Source organism: Abramis brama, assembly GCF_963993115.1.
Source record: "Abramis brama genome assembly, chromosome: 9".
Taxonomy (NCBI): domain Eukaryota; kingdom Metazoa; phylum Chordata; class Actinopteri; order Cypriniformes; family Leuciscidae; genus Abramis; species Abramis brama.
Genome location: NC_139971.1, coordinates 42,754,581 through 42,773,580, shown reverse-complemented (window position 1 = coordinate 42,773,580; position 19,000 = coordinate 42,754,581). Strand labels below are relative to the sequence as shown.

Genomic DNA, 19,000 nt, shown 5'->3' with positions numbered 1-19,000 from the left:
AGTGGCAACACTTCAGATTTAAAACACTTGCAGCCCATAAGACTAATGTTTTTAGATTATAGTGAGTAGACAAAATAGTGTAGATTATAATACTGGCCATTACATTAAAATAATTATCTTCCTAACAATATGCACATTTACACGCATTCACACACACACACACACACACACAGCGCCCTGAACACGTAATGAACAGTCTGATAGTGAGGGAAATATCAGATCCTCTTCAGAGCGAGATCACAGAGAGCATCACTCAACTGTGTTCATTACGGCTCAGAATACATAATTTATGGATTGTTAAAAAATACATGTCTGGGTTCTTCACACAGCAATATGACAGATGTAGAAAAGAGAACTTGGGCGCGAGCGACTGTGATTTGGGCTGGTGCGGAAAATAAGAGCGTTTGAATGTTGGTTTGATGGTGTAGTGTGCTTTATAATTACCATCTGCAGGTTTCAGTCAGTGTGTTCAGACACACACTCACACACACAGAGAAACAAAAACAAGCAATCTGACATGCTTATTTGAATTCATTCATTTGTAGACAAGCCGAACGCATTTAACATGTTCACACATGCATATTAATCACACTATAAATGTATTTACAAAACCTTTGAATGCACAACCCAAGTTAATTTAGTAAACGCCACATTGCTTGAGTCAAAATGACGTATTGTTTAGCCAAAAGAAAAGGCAGCGAGGAAAAAGAAAACATTGGGAAATGTGAGAGTTAATTAGTCTCTCTAAATAAAACCCCTCATCAGGCCGTGAGGTAAACGGCTCCTAGCATGCGGATACGAGGAAAAGCAGGAATCCCTGCGCACGGATTACTGACTCCTGTATTATGCATTCAGTGATCGATTCGAAATCTTAATTACCCGAATCACAAACACACACCGGCTCTAATGAACTGTGCGGCCCGTCAAACAGCAGGCTGAATATATTTATTAAGATCACGGTTAAATTTAATTATTTGGCCAATTAGCCACAGACGGCTCCGATGTCTCAGAGGACGCGTGAAGACGCAGACCTCACGACAGTAATATTTAGCATCTCAAACAAAACCTTTTGTGACATCTGCTGCCAAAACTGATTAAAAAAACACACGCAAGTACATATTAATGGGGATCTGAACTGCGCCGGCACTACTGGGATTCTTTCCATTAGAAAACATTGCAAACTTTTTAAAACTGATCAAATGGAGGAAGCAATGAACAGCGGGAGAGCGAGCGAGAGATGGAGAAGACGAGAGAGAGAGAGGAGGAATTAAGCTGAGCCAAAAAGTGTGACTTGGATTTAATATTTTATAATTGCCAAGGGACATTCCAAGATCAATGAATTTTTTTTGCCCGAGACGCACATCAGAAAGAGATGTACTTCAGTCTTTTTAGGGAACATTGGTCTATTTAATTCAGGCGCCTGATGCATGTGAAATCTTCCTCTCCCTGGCCTCCTCCGGGTCCCTCGGGCAGAGCTGCGGGCACACATTACCACTTTTAATGGGCTGCCCTCAGAACAGGCGAAATAAGCCAATAACCCGTCCACGCTAATGGATCGGCTTGTTTATTCACTCCAGCCTTCTCTTCGGCTAATTTTAGCCGCGCCATGTTTTTCCACACGAACACAACACGTCGCATCACAACACAATGTGCTCGTCGGAAGCGGGAACACTGGAGGAGGTTACTGGAGATTTGTTGTTTTAGATGCTACTTTTAGAGGGGAATCTGGCTGGACGCGTCGAGTGTGTTTTATTAAAAACATATCACACGCTAAGCATTCCCCACGGATCACTGGTGCCACGTTAAACAGGAAAAGAAGCGTATGAATGGACATTTATACTGGGGGAGGTATACGGAAACCCGGCTCATGTGTGGCGGGAGCACAGATCAGACGCCGCGCAATTAACCCTCATTAATACACTAAACGACTGACCTAATTACACAGAGCCAGGATTTCCCAGGCAAAACTCAAACTAACCATCACTGCAAAAAATGGATTTCTCAATCAGAATTTTTGTCTTTTTTTTCAGTACAAAAATACAAACTGTATTAAATAAAGATACATTTATTTGTGGCATATGATAGCAAGTCTTTTCTGAAAAAAAAAAACCCCACAAAAAAACCAAATGCTTCAACATAAAGTGAGTTTTGGCTTAAAACAAGATCAATATTTGCCTGATAACAATTAAGTTTTTCGGACCTCACTGGCAGATCTTGTTTTAAGCGTAAACTCACTTCATTTTGATGGCCAGTTTTTATCTTCAGTAAACAAGACAAGTCATTTTGCTTCCCAAGTCAATGCATCTTGATTTAAGAATGATATTTGTACTGGAAAACAAGAATAAGTAAGAAAATAATTATTGGGCGATTCCTTTCAAATGCCCATTAGAGCCGCATTACAGCCGATGAGGTCACGCAACGTGAGTGATTGTCAGAATTCCATTCCATTCGCAGTAAATGTTTCAGAAGAGTTCCAAAGCGGAATTTCAGAATGTCAGCTCCACAAATATATAAACATTCCTAAATCAAGATACATTTATTTGTGGAATAAGATATGAATGAATGAATGAATGCCTTTATTGTCATTGCATTTAAATACAATGAGATTATAGAGCCACTCTAGTAAGGTGCATCATTATAACACATATACAGTATATAAAAACTCATTTCACAACATATTCATTGCAAACATACACACACACACACACACACAGAGTACATCTCACTCATCATTCGTACCAAACCCTCTCTCATCTTTTCTGCAAGCACACCCTAACCATAACACAAAACATAAAAAACACAATCTACCCACTCTCCTACTAAGTGGCTAATAAATATTCTAATATGATAAAGTATTGAGTAACTGTGCAAACTGCATCATATGCTTTTCTGGAAAAAATGCGTAAATTTTTTTTTGCTTAAAACAAGATAAATGATAACAACATGAGTGATTATCAAAATTCCAGTCCATTCGCAGAAAATGTTTCAGAAGAATTCCAAAGCGGGATTTGGGAGCGTGTTCTCCACTCCGGTCGAGGGTGCCAGACAGGTGCTGAGTTTGGCCTGTCATCTCTATGCAGAAATTCAATTACAACTCCTCCTGAAGCGCCTCCATCTGCAAACAATATGGTGCTCCTCTTTTTAATCAAGCCTTCCCCTAACGCAGCGACCGAAGGCCCGACAAATTAAAAGTCACTTCCAGAATCGACTTCCACGTCGGCTCTGAGTTCTAGCCAAAAAATAAATAGGCTAGGTGAGGATGATTTTCTGGAGAAAGGTGTAAAGGTGAAACTCGCAGCTGAATTTGGTTACGTAACTCGTTTCCCCAGCAGCAAATCGTTTGAAAACAGTTTGATTATAAAAATCAATTCAGCTTGGGCACTCAAAATACTGATACATGTGTTTTTGAAGTGCAAGAAATGTGAATCAGACGCAGTTTGGTGTGTTTATGTGGACGCCATACATTCTCACGTCTCTTTCCATCTCAGATTCCCTCTTCCACTGGCAGCCTTTAATGAAAGATCATTCCAGCATTTTCACTTGCTCGTGTCCCCAGGCATCAACCTTTCCACCAGCAGAACGTAGCTGACACAAATAATAAAATCAAAACGAAACAACATGCTTTAATAGAGAGCAACACAAAAGTGTTTTGCAGTAATGTCACAATGTAGCAGAGCTCAACGAGACCGCGGCTAATTTCACAGAAGCGAGAGAGCGCCGACTCTAAGTACATTTCCGAAGGATGATGGGAAGTAGATCCTGGGGTGAATTACGCCCGACTGGATTCAGATTCCAGTCATATTCGCTTCAAAAGACTCAATGGCCTCTAGTGCACCGTGCAAACAACCACCGTTAAACACGAAACACAGCGCTGGTGTTCAGGGGAATCAAATGTCACCACAAAATAAAAGTCATTAAGACCGTAAGAAAATAAAGCAAAATCGCAAGATGCATTGTCAATTAATTACATTTACTTACTTACTAAATACATTTCCCCTCTACACTCTCATTACTGTAATGCATATAGATTGAGAAATTCTTATTATACTCAATGGTGATTCTCATTACTGTAAAAAAAATATATTTTTTTTTTACTTTATTACAGTAAAAATGACTGATCACAATGTATGAATACTTTACCATTTAAATAATATGTTTTGTATATATAGTATTTTGCATTACAGAATAGAGTAATTGTTATGAAAATAAAGTCAGAATGAAAAATAATTAATTGAAAATGCTATTCAAAGTTTAGGATCACTATGATTTTTTTTTTTTTTTTAATGTATACTTTTATTATTTAAGGTGTATTAAATTGATCAAAAGAGACAGTAAAGACTTTTATAATGTAACATTAGATTTCAAAAAGATTTACCACTGAAATATGAAGCAGCACAACAGTTTTCAACATTGATAATAATCATAAATGTAATCATACTGCCACTAAACTTTTGAACACTGTAAAAAAATGCTGGGTTGTTTTAACCCAATTTTGGGTCAAATATGGACAAACCCAAAAGCTGGGTTAAAAATGTAATGTAAAAATTTAACCCAACGGCTGGGTTTGTCCATATTGACCAAAAGTTTGGTTAAAACAACCCAGCATTTTTTAGTGTATTTCCTATTGAAAGAGCTTGTGACTTTATTTTTAAATAAATAAATAAAAGCCAATAAACTTCAGGTATGATATCAGGCGGAGGGACATTCTGAATCAAGAGCATCTGATTGGACAAATCTGTGCAGTTTAGGATATTTTTGATGTTTTGCTGGAAGTGAAATATGAATACATTAAGAAAGACTTCAGTGACATGGACAACACCATTGAAAACTCTTCAATAAAGTAAAGGTTTCCTTCAGATTTTGGGGTGAAAAGTGTTCCTGACAGGTTTCGTTTGCAGCCACCTTGCGTTAATACTAATCTCTGAGTCATAGCGGTATGGATGATGTATTCCCAGACAAGCGTGGGACGGGGCGGTGGGAATGTATCAGAAGGATATCCCATCATCCCTGACCAGTTCTAGATTTGGCTCTGGTGCCGTAGCGTCTCCATGGCAAAACTGCAGTGAAATTCATTCTTCAGAAACTTAATTATATCTAGATTAACAAGGGAGGTAATTAATTTCTTTAAGATGAGTATCTGTACTTCCCCTCAGGCTCAACTTTGTTGTCAAAACTGTATATTTAACCACTTTTTTAGTGCAAAGTTTCACTAGAAGCAATATGGAGAATCCTAGAGTTTGCAGGCTTGAATATCAGTACAGATTTATGGTTATGCATATATATATATGTATGTATGCACATGTAGATAGCCTTAGATTTATATTTTCATTTATATTCCATGATGTGAAACTCAAAAAAGACTCAACTAGAGAGATATTTCAGTAACACTTTACAATAAGGTTTCATTTGTTAACATTAATGGACAATGGACATTAATGTTTCAACTGATTAATGGAAACTGTATTGTTATTAAATAACATTAACAACGGTGAATAAATGCTGTAAAGATATATTGCTCATAGTTAGTTCATGTTAACAATGAGACGTTATTGTAAAGTGTTACTGAATTTTCATGAACATCTCTTATCCTCCCTGTTGCATGCTTTTCCATCTTGGCATACTATACAAAATCCCAATATATATTAAGTATAATGTAGCTGACCCATCCGAACTGGCGGTTCTCCAGGCGGGATACAGAGCATTATTGTCCCGAGCTTTCCGAAGGCCAGTCGCCCCAGCGCTCTACAGGACCATAGGGAAAACCGTGGCACTAAACGGCCTATTCCTCTGTGATGTATAGTGCCTTCATCTCTTCTCTTCCTCAGCGATCCCTCTTGGGCTCCGGAAAAGCACTGAGGGCGTTTTGCACGGATGTGAGGTGTTTTTAACAGAGCCGAACCTTCAGACCAACGCAGCCGAGAAACAGAAACGGATGGGAAATCTTCTGCTTTGTGAACATGGATTAAAAATATGTACACAACAACAGTGGAATATGTGACTCGGACGGAGAGTTTGGGAGGTTGAAAGACAGTAACGTCAGTGAATGATGTTTTTCATTTGGTATGATTATTCCTGAATATTGTTTATTTGATGCTGTTGGCTTCACATGGGTCGGGCGGGTGTGGTGCCGCTGACAGGAACAAACTCATGCACTAAAAAATAATAAAGAAAAACACATCCGAATGAAATGAGTCATGTAAGGAAGTCATGTGTGACCTGGTCTGACAGGCGTGCGTGTCAGCGCAGGTCAGTGTGTGTGTGTGTGTGTGTGTGTGGAAAAACAATGAACAGACGATACTTTATCGAGTCTCAGATCATTGACCTCAAACGGATCTAAAACGCACAACACTCTCTCTGTGTGTATTACCATCTTCTTCTGGTTACTGGAATCACCATCAGGTTAAAAAATCTGTCGTCGCTGTGCGTGAAATTGTAATTGTACTGTTGTTTGCAAAAGCCTCACAAACATTTGCAGTCAGATGAAAACAAACATGTCAAACGTGAATCACGAGGTGGGATCAGACACGACATCTTTCAATGTGAATTTGTCTGGTTTTCATTTAGAAGGAAGCTATGCATTTGTTCACTTGCAAGATTGCAAATGTCAAACTCGCATGTTCTGTCTGCTTTTTACAGTAATATGCCGTGATATGTAAGCTTATACTGCCTGGCCAAAAAAATGGATTTAAATATTCAAATGCTTAAGAGTCAATGATTGGATGATTATTGCAGTGATTATTGTGTTTCTATTGATACTTTGCACGTGACGTCAGTTGTACTGGCTGGCGGGCAAGAACGTCATTCTCTAGCAACGAAAACCAGTAAACTAATCAAGGATCTTGCCAGGACGTTGCCAGTTTTAATATACAAAAGTTGGTGTTTTGAGGTGTACACGACATGTCAGATAGTTGCTGTGCGATTGGATGCACTAACCGCGTTTGTTGCCCGCCAGATATCACGTGACTGCAAAGTATCAATATGTTTGGCAACAGTTCTTCTAACCCAGGGATGGGCAACTTCGGTCCTGGAGGGCCACTGTCCTACAGAGTTTAGCTTCAACCCTAATCAAACACACCTGAACAAGCTAATCAAGGTCCTCAGGATTACTAGAAAATTACAGGCAGGTGATTTTTTCAGGGTTGGAGCTAAACTCTGTAGGACAGTGGCCCTCCAGGACCGAAGTTGCCCATCCCTGTTCTAACCCTAATTGATGGAGTGTGTAGCTTTTCATTTCTTAAACACCCATGTAGGAGGACAGATTGTGGCCATATTCCAGGAGGACAATATCCAGATTCATCAGGCTCAGACTGTGAAAGAATGAAGAATCATTTTCACACATGATTGGCTCCTTTGAGTCCAGACCTTAAATTCACTGAAAGTCTTTGGGATGTGCTGGAGGAGACTTTACAGAGTGCTGGACTCTTGCATTGACAATACAAGATCTTGACCAAAAACTGATGCACCTCTTCATGGATATAACATCTTAACATTAATTTCCATCAAGAGATGCATCCGTTTTTGCCCTAGTAACCACACAGAATACCCTAGAAACACACTGGCAACGACCCAAACACATAGCAAAAGCCAAGTAACCACCAAGAATACCCTAGAAACACCCTGGCAATGACCAAAACACCTAGCAACACCCAAGTAACCACCCGGTATACCATTGAAACACCCTGGCAACTATGCAAAAACCTAGCAACACCCTAGAAACCACCCAGAATACCCTAGAAAGATGCTGGCAATGACCAAAACACCTAGCAACACCCAAGTAACCACCCAGAATACCATTGAAACACCCTGGCAACTATGCAAACACCTAGCAACACCCTAGAAACCACCCAGAAAACCCTAGAAAGACGCTGGCAATGACCCAAACACCTAGCAACACCCAAGTAACCACCAGTATACCATTGAAACACCCTGGCAACTATGCAAACACCTAGCAACACCCTAGAAACCACTCAGAATACCCTAGAAACACGCTGGCAACGACCCAAACACCTAGCAACACCCAAGTAACCATCCAGAATACCATAGAAACACTTGACACACACATGATGCACCTCTTGATGGAAATAACATCACAACATTTATGTCCATCAAGAGGTGTATACATTTTTGGTCAATATCTTGAATTGACAATAATTTTTGGTTTCAACTGAAAGGTGTAAAAAATAAATGTTCAGTAAAATGTGAAAAAGAACTTGGTAAAAAGCACAGCATATTGAATAAAACGCAGGGGTCAAACACAGACTCTGTTTCTTGTCACCATGTCCCTCCACCAGCCCTTTTAGCTGGGCTACAAAATGAAACAGCTTGCCAAGTAGACGTCACACACACACACACACAGAGAGAGAGAGAGAGAGAGAGAGAGAGAGAGAGAGAGAGAGAGAGAGAGAAAGAGAGAGAGAGAGACACAACACACCCGTGGCCTTCCTGTTTGTCTGGCTGAAAGATCTGCCCGCATTTACTCAGGCTGGGAAAGATGGGAGGAGAAGAAAAAGACGAGCGAAAGAAGGCGAGGATACAGAAAGGCTGGATGGAAGGAAAGGCTGCTCACTCCAAGTTGGGATTGATTTACTTCATTAACCAAGATTACAAGTTTAACTTACAAACCAGAGGTCAAAAATTCTCATTAACAAGAGGACCGTGGAGAACCGCGGGGCTTGGAGACCATTCTTATTACTGACTACACATTTCAATCTGTCTTTGATGTTCATGTCTGCTTTTCTCTCTTTCTACCATCCAATTTTTTGGCAGGGAGGTTGATTTTAATTGTAGCTATAGAACAAGAGCAGAGTTTGCCTGTAAGCCTGCCTGCACATCTGTAGTGAGAGCATTTTTAGTGATACTGGGCGCAGTCCATCGCCCCGGGCGCATTTTAATGGTTCCACCCCCCTTTCATTCCCGGCTCGGATTGTTTTCCACGTGATTCCTGTTAATTTAGCTGGAGGAAAGGGCATCAGTTTTCCTTGTGCTTTTCCCCTCTCTTACTCTCTCTTTCTTTTGCTCTCGGTCTTTCCCTACTTCTGCCTTATTCTGATCTACAACCCTAAAAGAAAAAAGGTGTTTCATTTAAATGAAAAAGACGACTCAATCTTCCCTGTTTTGCTCTTTTCCTGTCTGCCTCCACAGCGATTCATTTCAGTACACAGCAATAATTAGTGGTGTTTGCTAAGTCGAGTATCACTACTACTATTACTCATATGAGAGCACTTTCAAATCACTTCATAATCACTTCACAATCATCATTAGTGTTGGTGCTTCATGAATGAATGCTTCCTCAAATCATTTGTGTTGATGAGGTGAGATGAGGTGTGCTGTTATTTTACTGAGTGATCAGATGCACTGTTTTCACCTGCTGGCCAACCACCTAAACACCTTAATAAAAACCTAGCAACACAACCAAGTAACCACCCTGAATACCATAGAAACACCATGGCAACTATGCAAACACTTAGCAATGCCCTAGTAACAAAACCAGAATACCCTAAAACAACTTGGCAACCACCCAAACATCTAGCAAAGCCCAAGTGACCAGCCTAGAAACACCCTGGCAACTATACAAACACCTAGCAATGCCCTAGTAAACACCCAGCATACCCTAGAAACACCCTGGCAACCACCCAAACACCTAGCAATTCCCTAGTAAACACCCAGAATACCCTAGAAACACTATGGCAACCACACAAATATCTAGCGAATACCCTAGAAACACCCTTGCAAGCACCCAAACACCTATCACTGCCCTAGTAACCACCCAGAATTTCAAAGAAACACCCTGGCAACCACCTAAACACATAGCAACACCCAAGTAACCACCCAGAATGCCATAGAAACACCCTGGCAACTATGCAAACACCTATCAGTGCCCTAGAAACCACCCAGAATACCATAGAAACACCCTGGAAACCACCGAACACCTAGCAACACCCAAGTAACCACCCAGAATACCATAGAAACACCCTGGCAACTATGCAAACACCTATCAGTGCCCTAGAAACCACCCAGAATACCATAGAAACACCCTGGAAACCACCGAACACCTAGCAACACCCAAGTAACCACCCAGAATACCCTAGAAACACCCTTGCAACCACCAAAACACCCATCAATGCCCTAGCAACTACCCAGAATACCCTAGAAACACCCTGACAACCACCCAAACACCTAGCAACACCAAAGAAACCACCCAGAAAACCCTAGAAACACCTTAGAAAACGCAGAATTCCCTAGGATAGCCCTGGTAACAACCAATGAGTTTTGCACCTTAAGCAACACTTACATTTTCTTTAGAAAATATAAAAACTAGTTGGTTTTACTCTCATCTACTGAATGACATTCAGAAATCCCTCCAGACGACTAGTGATGCAGTGAGATATCAGCTTGATATGAGATATGAGCTTGTGTGATATCAATGATGGTGTGAAAGCAAACAGCATTGACACCAACACACATTAAGCTGTAATCAACTACAAAACCTTACACAGATCCATTTTGGAGTTAGAAAGCAGGTCAAAGTGAAACACATGTTACATTTCGTCAAGGAAATTACATCACCTGCATGTCATATTGTTGGTGGCTCATTTCCTGCACCTGTGAATTTAACCTCACACACTCACTCACACACTCAGTCACTCACTCACACACTCACACACTCACTCACACACTAACATACTCACTAACACACTCACTCACTCACTCCTTTTTTTTGTTCCGTCCCACACAGCATCTTTGTGCTGAACTTCAAAAGCTTGTGTGTCGCCGAGAGCGAAAGGAAAGAGTTTGTTACTGTGGCTCCTGCCTGAACAATGACCCCGAGCGAGGGCCAGTTAGGGGCCCCTGTCTCGCTCTCTCTAATCTATCCCTCGGAGCACTGTAAGGCCTCTTTGTTTGCTCTCTCCGGCTCAGGATGAAGACAGACTTTACGCTCAACATGGACTATCAGGTTCAGCCCTACGGCGATCTGAGGCCTGGCCAGACGAGAGGAGAAGAGGAGAAGAGGAGGGGTGAAGGAGGAGGAAGAAACATACACAGCCGCCCCGCCACCAGCGCTACCTGATTTCAGTCACACACACGCTTTGACGGGCCATTTCAGGGTAACCCACAGGACAGAAACATCACAAATAAGATCTCTGTAAAGGAGCTCTTCACCCAAAAGTGAAGAAATCCTCACGTCGATAACCTAAAAGGAGAAGTTATGAAGAATATTGCAGCAAACATACAGTCACACTCAAAAATACCATCATCAAGCTATCATAAAAGCCCCCATAATCTCAACAATGTGCTCAGATTTCTAGTCTAATCAAAAGTAAAAAATCTCAGCATGAACTCTAACATTTCTCATCAAATTCTCCCAAGAACAAATGCACTGGTAACACTTTATAATAAGGTTCATTAATTAACATAGTTAACTACCTTAGTTAACATGAACTTAGAATTAACAATACTTCTTCAGCATTTATTAATCTTAGTTAATATTAATTTCAACATTTACTAATACGTTATTCAAATCAGAAGTTGTATTAGTTAACATTAGTTAATGCTCTGTGAACTAAAATGAACAAACAATGAACAGCTGTATTTGTATTTCTAACGTTAACAGATGTTTTTATTAATATTTTGAATTTATTTTTATATTTTCTGTTTTCATTAAAATTTTAGTTCAAGTTTTAGATTTTTTTGTGTGCTTTTGTCATTTTTATTAGTTTTAATTTTACAAAATATCTATACATAGTTTAATATTTTTTATATATATATTTTTACATATAATTGTATTTTATTTCAGTTAAAATGTATTTGAATGTTTTTTGTGGTTATAGCTTGAGTAACTATAATAACGCTGCTTTAAACCTCATCTCTCTCATTACTCCGTCTCAGTTTGTCGGGTGTTTCCGGACACTGTTAGGCTTTTGTTTGGGATTAACGCTGCAGAACAGAGACCGGATACTGCGACAATCAGAAGACCTGGAGTGAAGCGGTTCAGCTCACCCTGAGCTCGAGCCCGAGGCACATTCACGCGCAGATGAAATCTCTGCCGAAGCCCAGAGTGAAACTCGGAGAAGCCGTAGCCCGCAGCCACTCCGTGACCCCCTTAGAAAAGTCACATTCACTTTGCTCTGGAGAAAGCAGAGAAAACGCCCCAGGGCGGCACGCCGAAATGAGGGGAGGTGAAAATAAAGTGAAAATAAGTTAAGATTCTTCCCTCCATCTATCCTGCACTTCTCTTCTCTTCTCTTCGTTCGTGATCATGAGAGGTGGTCAGATGGGCGGCATTGCTATGGAGAAACCCTACAGTTAAACAGAAACCAGCCGAGACCAAGACCAAAACCATCGTGGTACTGGTTTCAGATGGTGATTAGACATGTACCGCAGCACCGAATCATTATTATATTCATAATGCCCTTTAGCTGCGACTATATACATTACCATTCAAAATAAATTAAATAAATTAAAACTTGTATTCACCAAGAATGCCTTAAAGTGACAGTAAAGACATTTATAATGTTGCAAAAGATTTGTATTTTAAATAAATTCTTTCTATTCAACAAAGAATCCCAAAAAAAAAAAAAAAAAGAATCACAGTTTCCACAAAAATATGAAGGATCATGTGACACTGAAGACTGGAGTAATGATGCTGAAAATTCAGCTTTGATCACAGGAATAAATTACACTTTATAATATATTCACACAGAAAACAGCCATTTTGAATTGTAATAATATTTCACATTTTTACTGTTTTTACTGTACGGTAGCTTTTGAACTGTAGTGTGCATAAATATATTATGAATTTAGAGTATATCCTGATAAATGTATTAATGCTGCTTCCCAAGTATGTTTATAGACAAAAATACAGATTTTTAGTGCTTTTTTTGCAGTGTATTATCAATTGGCGGAACCAACGATTATTAGATGTGCCATATTAAAAACAAAGAGGTTAGCACTTATGAAATCAATAATTCTGGGCTTCATGTCAGCAATTATTCGATCACTTTGCAGAGATCTGTTTTTAATTCGACATTAAACACTGTTTTTCTGTTCAATATAGCCAAATTAAGGCCACTTTAATGCAGTAAAACAACTAAAGGAGTGTGAACACGACTCATAAGCGCTGTATCTGTGTGTGTACATACACATTTCATGGTTCTTCTTGACATCAGAGCGCTTACAATGAAGTGAAAGAGGTCAGGATGGTGTTCATGGAGCCGAAGTAACGCGTTTATTTAGTTAGCCCTGCTTTCACTGCAGGATCTCCTGTCCTCAGCAAACACACACACACACACACACGCCAGTGAGAGGGTTTTTAAAAACACCAGCTGACATTCACAAAGTGTTTTTTTCCGGTTTATCGTATTCAAACATTAGTCGAAATCCTCGAGGGAATACGAACAGGCCTTCTGACGGCAAGAGCAAAGTTAAACATTCACCAGATGCAGTTAAACCCGATGACTTCATGTACAACACCATGTCGAGGAAATATAATAGTGCGCTCGTCGTAATCCTGCGTAATGCAGAGCAGAGCTGGTAGCCATATGTGGAGCGGCACTGCGATCTGCATCCAGACAACAGCGTAACACACTCACGAGGACAGGCGAGCCGTGTGTCCCAGTTAATGCGGTGGATGGGAATCTGGAGAAATGTTTATTTTTGCTCAGGAAAAAGACCAATGCTCACGATGCAACAAGTGAACATTAAACCCCGCAGCGAGACCCGAGAGCACAAACACTGCATCATGATCAGCATAAGATCCACTAAAGGCTGGTCGATATGTCTTGAGTTTTTCACTGTAAAAAAAAAACGATTTTCATGCTTTCTTAATATTTTTGTCTTGTTTTCCAGTAGAAGTATCCAAACATTATTAAATCAGGATACAGTTACTCAAGAAGAAAAATTACATTAAATATTAAGTCTTGTTTACTGAAAAATGTATCAAAATTAAGTGAGTTTTTGTATAAATCAAGAAAAAATATCTGCCAATGAGGTCAGAAAAATAAACATGTTTTGCCTTTTTTTTTTTTTTAAAACAAGACTTAACATCTGCTTTTATTGTGCTTCTCCAGTTGATTTAATAATGTTTAGATATTTGTACTGGAAAACAAGACACAAATACTGAGTGAGAAAATGATTTGCAAGGTTTCTGACACTATTCAATATATATATTGATATTTACGCATTTGCTTAGAAATAGCTGAAAATTTAGATTTTTTTTTCTCAATCTGAGATTATTTCAACCAAGCTATTATAGCCAACAAGATTCAAAATGATTAATGTGAGAATTCAAATTCTGTAAAAAAATCTAGTTAAAAATAATTTCACACACTGTTTTTTTGGAAAACAAACTGATTTGAGGCAAACGAATCATTGAAGAGTTTTGAATCAACTCAGTTTAAATTGATTCACTCAAATGAATCAAACCTCCTAAATCTCAAATCGCAAAACAAGTTAAATTACAGAACTAGTCTAATGATACAGTTTTTAAAAAGTCAAATAAAAATTCATTAGAATCATTGGAATAATCACAACGTTGCTTAATTTTATATTGACAGCAAAATCCTGAATATATTTAGCCTGGAAATCCAGACCTAAATCTGAAAGATTAATGGTCTGGCGTCGACTAATGAAACTCGGCCAGCTCGAGGGGCGGCACCAAGCATGCAATTGAAAATCTCACTGCACGCAATTGGATAACACTACGACCAATCACAACAAGCCCCATACGCTTAGCTACCAGCGGAGCTAACTGGTAGATTAGACTCTTGCCGTATCCGGTCGGCAAAACAGCAAAAACGCCCTTCTTGCAAAGGAAGGATTCGAGCGCCGTCTTCTGTTCCTCTTTTAGATAAAAAGCCAAGTCTAACTCGTTCATTGTAACGGCCAAAGCCGTTTCAAACAACTGGTGTTCATCCATAGCCATCTTGCAATGTTTACTAATGACTTCGACGTCACAGCGCTGTCGTCATCTCGCCTCTGGCCCGCCTATATCAGATAACCCGATGTGATTGGTGCAGCTCGGATACAAGGGCATATTTAATGAGCATCATTACTCGACGCCAGAGTCGAGTAACTCGCTGAGCAAATTCAACTTATGCTCTCGCGAGAACTCTGGATTTCAAGGGTAGAATATATTGTCAATATCTCAAATATCGACCAGCCTTAACTATTTTAGGCTAAAATTTTCGGCTTTCTGTGTTTTCACTGTTATACTGTAGGGGGCGCTGTTACACATCTACTGAAAGAGAAGAGAATCTCCTGATCAAAACACAAGAGAAGAAGAAGCAGAAACAAGTGAGATGCATTATGTAAAATAACGCGATCATTAAAATTAAACCGCATATAAATCAAATCTGCCTAACGTTACTGAATGAAATGTCGAGCCAGAACGAGTTACAGGACTGAAGCATTGAGTGTGTTGATGGACTCGATCTGATACAGACAAAAACATGATTTTCTCAGCTTTTTGTTCAAATGTTGCTTTTTTATGAAACTTATCCACATTCAAGTGCCGATTAAAAAAAGAATGCATGAAGCTAGAATAAAACAGGTTTTTGTTTAAAAGCAGAGGCTCTGTCCTATTGCATGTTCAGATATTCATGCAACAAAATATTCTGGGGGTCGTGAATCTTTTGTGAAACCTTTTTCAAAAACGCTGACGGGGAAAGAGTTCATATATATATATATGGGAGGATTAGTGCTAACTGAATAATGCCATGTCAGCTGGTATCTGAGATGTGGAGAGGCTGGTACCTCGACGCCCGCGGTCGCGGCTCCTGGCGAGTCCACTTTGCGTTTCTTCCGAGGGCCGATGGCGGCGAGCGCCGTTAGATTAGCGTCTCGTTGTCTCATTTGGGCGAGTTCCTGCTGCTGCATCTGAAAACAGAAACAACATCATATTACAGATGTGTAGCGACACATGGATGACATCTGGACATGAATCCTGGTAAAGAAACTATTGACAGAAAAACAATCCAGCAGGAAATTCCCAGGAAAGTGACATCATGCTAAATGACAAAGTGCTAGGTGCTAATTCTAGGAAAGGGAAAAAATTTACCGAGCTTGTGTTTCTACAACCAAACAATAAAACCGTATCATAAATTGTCGTTCTTGGGCTGAAATCACTGTATCTCAGGAAGTGACATCATTTTCTGCAAAGCACTAATCACCAACATCAAACCAACCCATCCATCGTCTCTTCTCCCTCAAAACCTCTAATGGCAGTTAGTGTGTGTTAGTATTAGTGTGTGTTAGTATTAGTGTGTGTTAGTATGGAAGCTTGTTTACACCATGGAATAAAAAAATAAAAAGTTAATTGCTAGATGTAAACTCACAATTCTCACTTTTTTCTCACAATTGCATGTTTACGGAGCCTCACATGTGACGTGGTCAAAACATATATATATATATCACACACACACACACACACACATATATATATATATATATATATATATATATATATACAGAGGCCATGAAATCACTCACTGCTCTTGGCTGAATAACTTTTGTAACTTTAATAAGGATCAACTAATAAGGATGTTTAATTTACAGTGAAGTCTATGCAGTGTTATTTTACATTTGCTTACGTTATAAAATTTCTGTACCTGAAAACTACAGTAAGACCTTTCAAAGAATTTGTTTCCTTGTTAAATCGTGGCTATTTTGTACTAATTCTTTCCTCAGTTTTATATATATATATATATATATATATATATATTTTCCCCTGCATGTCATACATCTCGTAATTTTGTCCCTTTTTTATATATATATCTTGCAATTATTAATATTTTTCCACCACGGAATGGACCATTTTCACGGACGTGATGATGTGTCCATATCGCAAATCTAGTATAGTTTTTAATATTTTCATTTTCATTATATTACCGTGGCACTAAATGACAAAACACGAATGAACGAGGGTGATTGTAAAACTCCGGCTGAGGGAGAGACATCTTTCTCTCTCCTGACTGCTGTAAACAATCTTTTGACATTTTTTTTCCTTTTTTGGAAAGTCCTGGAAACACTATCGCAGATTTTTGCTTTTGCTTTTAAAGCAAACGCAAATACAAAAATTATATTTGTTGTCATCTCCCATTGAGTGCTATAGAAGTTCACCCAACTATGACAATTCCTCTTCTGAGAACCCCGGAAATGTGGAAAAAATAAAATAAATAAAAAGGTAAGTCTGACTTTTTATACCCTGAGAATTCCGAGTTTATATATTGTAATTGCGAGGTAACATCTCACAATTCTATAAATAGAATTCTATAAATAGAATTGCGGGGAAAAGGTTAGAGTTGTGAGATAAAAAGTCACAATTATCTTTTAATGGCAGAAATAAGCTTCCATTTAGGTGTGAATATAAATGTGTGTGTGTGCATGTGTGTGAGCGTGTGAGTGAGTGAGTGTGTGTGTGTTTGTGTGTGTGTGAGTGAGCGAGCGAGTGTGTGTTTGTGTGTGAGTGTGTGTGTGCGTGTGTGAGTGAGTGAGTGTGTGAGTAAGCGAGCGAGTGTGTGTTTGTGTGTGAGCGAGCGAGTGTGTGTTTGTGTGTGTGTAAGTGAGTGAGTGTGTGTGTGTGTGAGTGAGTGAGTGTGTGTGTGTGTGTGTGTGTAAGCGAGCGAGTGTGTGTTTGTGTGTGAGTGTGTAAGTGTGTAAGTGAGTGAGTGTGTGTGTGTGTGAGTGAGTGAGTGTGTGTGTGTGTGTGTAAGCGAGCGAGTGTGTGTTTGTGTGTGAGTGTGAGTGTGTGTGTGTGCGTGAGTGTGTGAGTGCGTGCGTGCATGAGTGCGTGCGTGAGTGAGTGTATGTATGTGTGCGTGTGTGTGTCAGCTCACACGCTCTGATGTGATTTTTCACTTTGTGAAGTGTAAGAGGGCCCAGTGGCGCCTCAGGTAATGTCACGGTTTCCTGCGGGGCAGCCTCGCTCACAGAAGCCTTTCTGAGGACGTGTTAGAGCCCGAGGCCTCACACACACACACAGCCACATATGGCCTCACACACACGGCCGTCACAGTCTGTCTGCAGTGAGGGAGTGAACCGCCCTGTGCCCGCTGGTGTTGAGAGAGAAAGAGAGAGAGACTGTGTGTTTGTTGCTAAACTGAATGAGGGCAATCAATGCAATCTTTCATGCAGTCAGTTCTGTGTGTGTGTGTGTGTGTGTGTGTTAAGATCAGAGAGAACCATGTTGTTGCCCACAAAATGGCGTGTTATAAAGATTGCTTTGGTTTTCAACAGCCAGTCCAAATTGTGTGTGTAGCCGGAGAGTCTGGAGTGTCAGATGTCTGTTAGGATGATGTCCGTCACATGAGGAAACACACGGCAAAGTGAAGACGACAAACCTTGCAACACACACTTCAGGATCACTTTAGTGTAAAGGTGAGATTTCTTATCAGGATAAACAACTCCAAATGCTCTCCATTCATTGTTGTCTTTGCATTCAAGATATTAAAGAAACAGTTGGACAAAATTAAAATTAATTCTTGTCTCATTTAAAACTCATATTATGACACAAAAGCAGATGTTCAGCAGAATGGTCATCATACAGTGAGAGTGGAGGGTGATCAGGAGCCGATGAGCTCCATAAACGCCAATAAGGGGCCCTAATATATCATTTTATATCAATATATCAAACCAATAAAGAAATATAAATATATCAATAGTACTATTGTACTGTAAAATAAATAATAGTTATGTAAATAATGAATATTATTATTAACATTTTATTTTTATTTTATCAAATTATAAAAAATAAAATAACAAAAAATAAATATTACTATAGTAGTAATACTATTGTACTATACAATGAAAATGTTTATACTACTATGTTTATAATACTATTGTAGTGTCAAATAAATAGAGATATTAATAATAATTAAAAGTTATCATATTATTAAAAATAAACAGAACAATAAATAAATAATACTGTACTTTAAAATAAATATTTTTTTAATACTACTACTAATAAAAATTATTATTAATATTTACCTTTTTGTTTTCTTTTATT

At 39.2% G+C, this 19,000-nt stretch overlaps 1 protein-coding gene across 3 annotated transcripts in view; it reads right to left on the bottom strand.

Annotated features, from left to right (window-relative positions):
* LOC311090011 (transcription initiation factor TFIID subunit 4) overlaps positions 1-19,000 on the bottom strand; it is a 101,310-nt gene that overhangs the window by 15,177 nt on the left and 67,133 nt on the right. For all 3 annotated transcript variants that reach the window (XM_084125110.1, XM_084125109.1, XM_084125111.1), the window contains one exon: positions 15,751-15,873. In XM_084125110.1, coding sequence (XP_083981236.1) covers positions 15,751-15,873 — 123 coding nt within the window. The remainder of the gene's footprint in view (positions 1-15,750; positions 15,874-19,000) is intronic.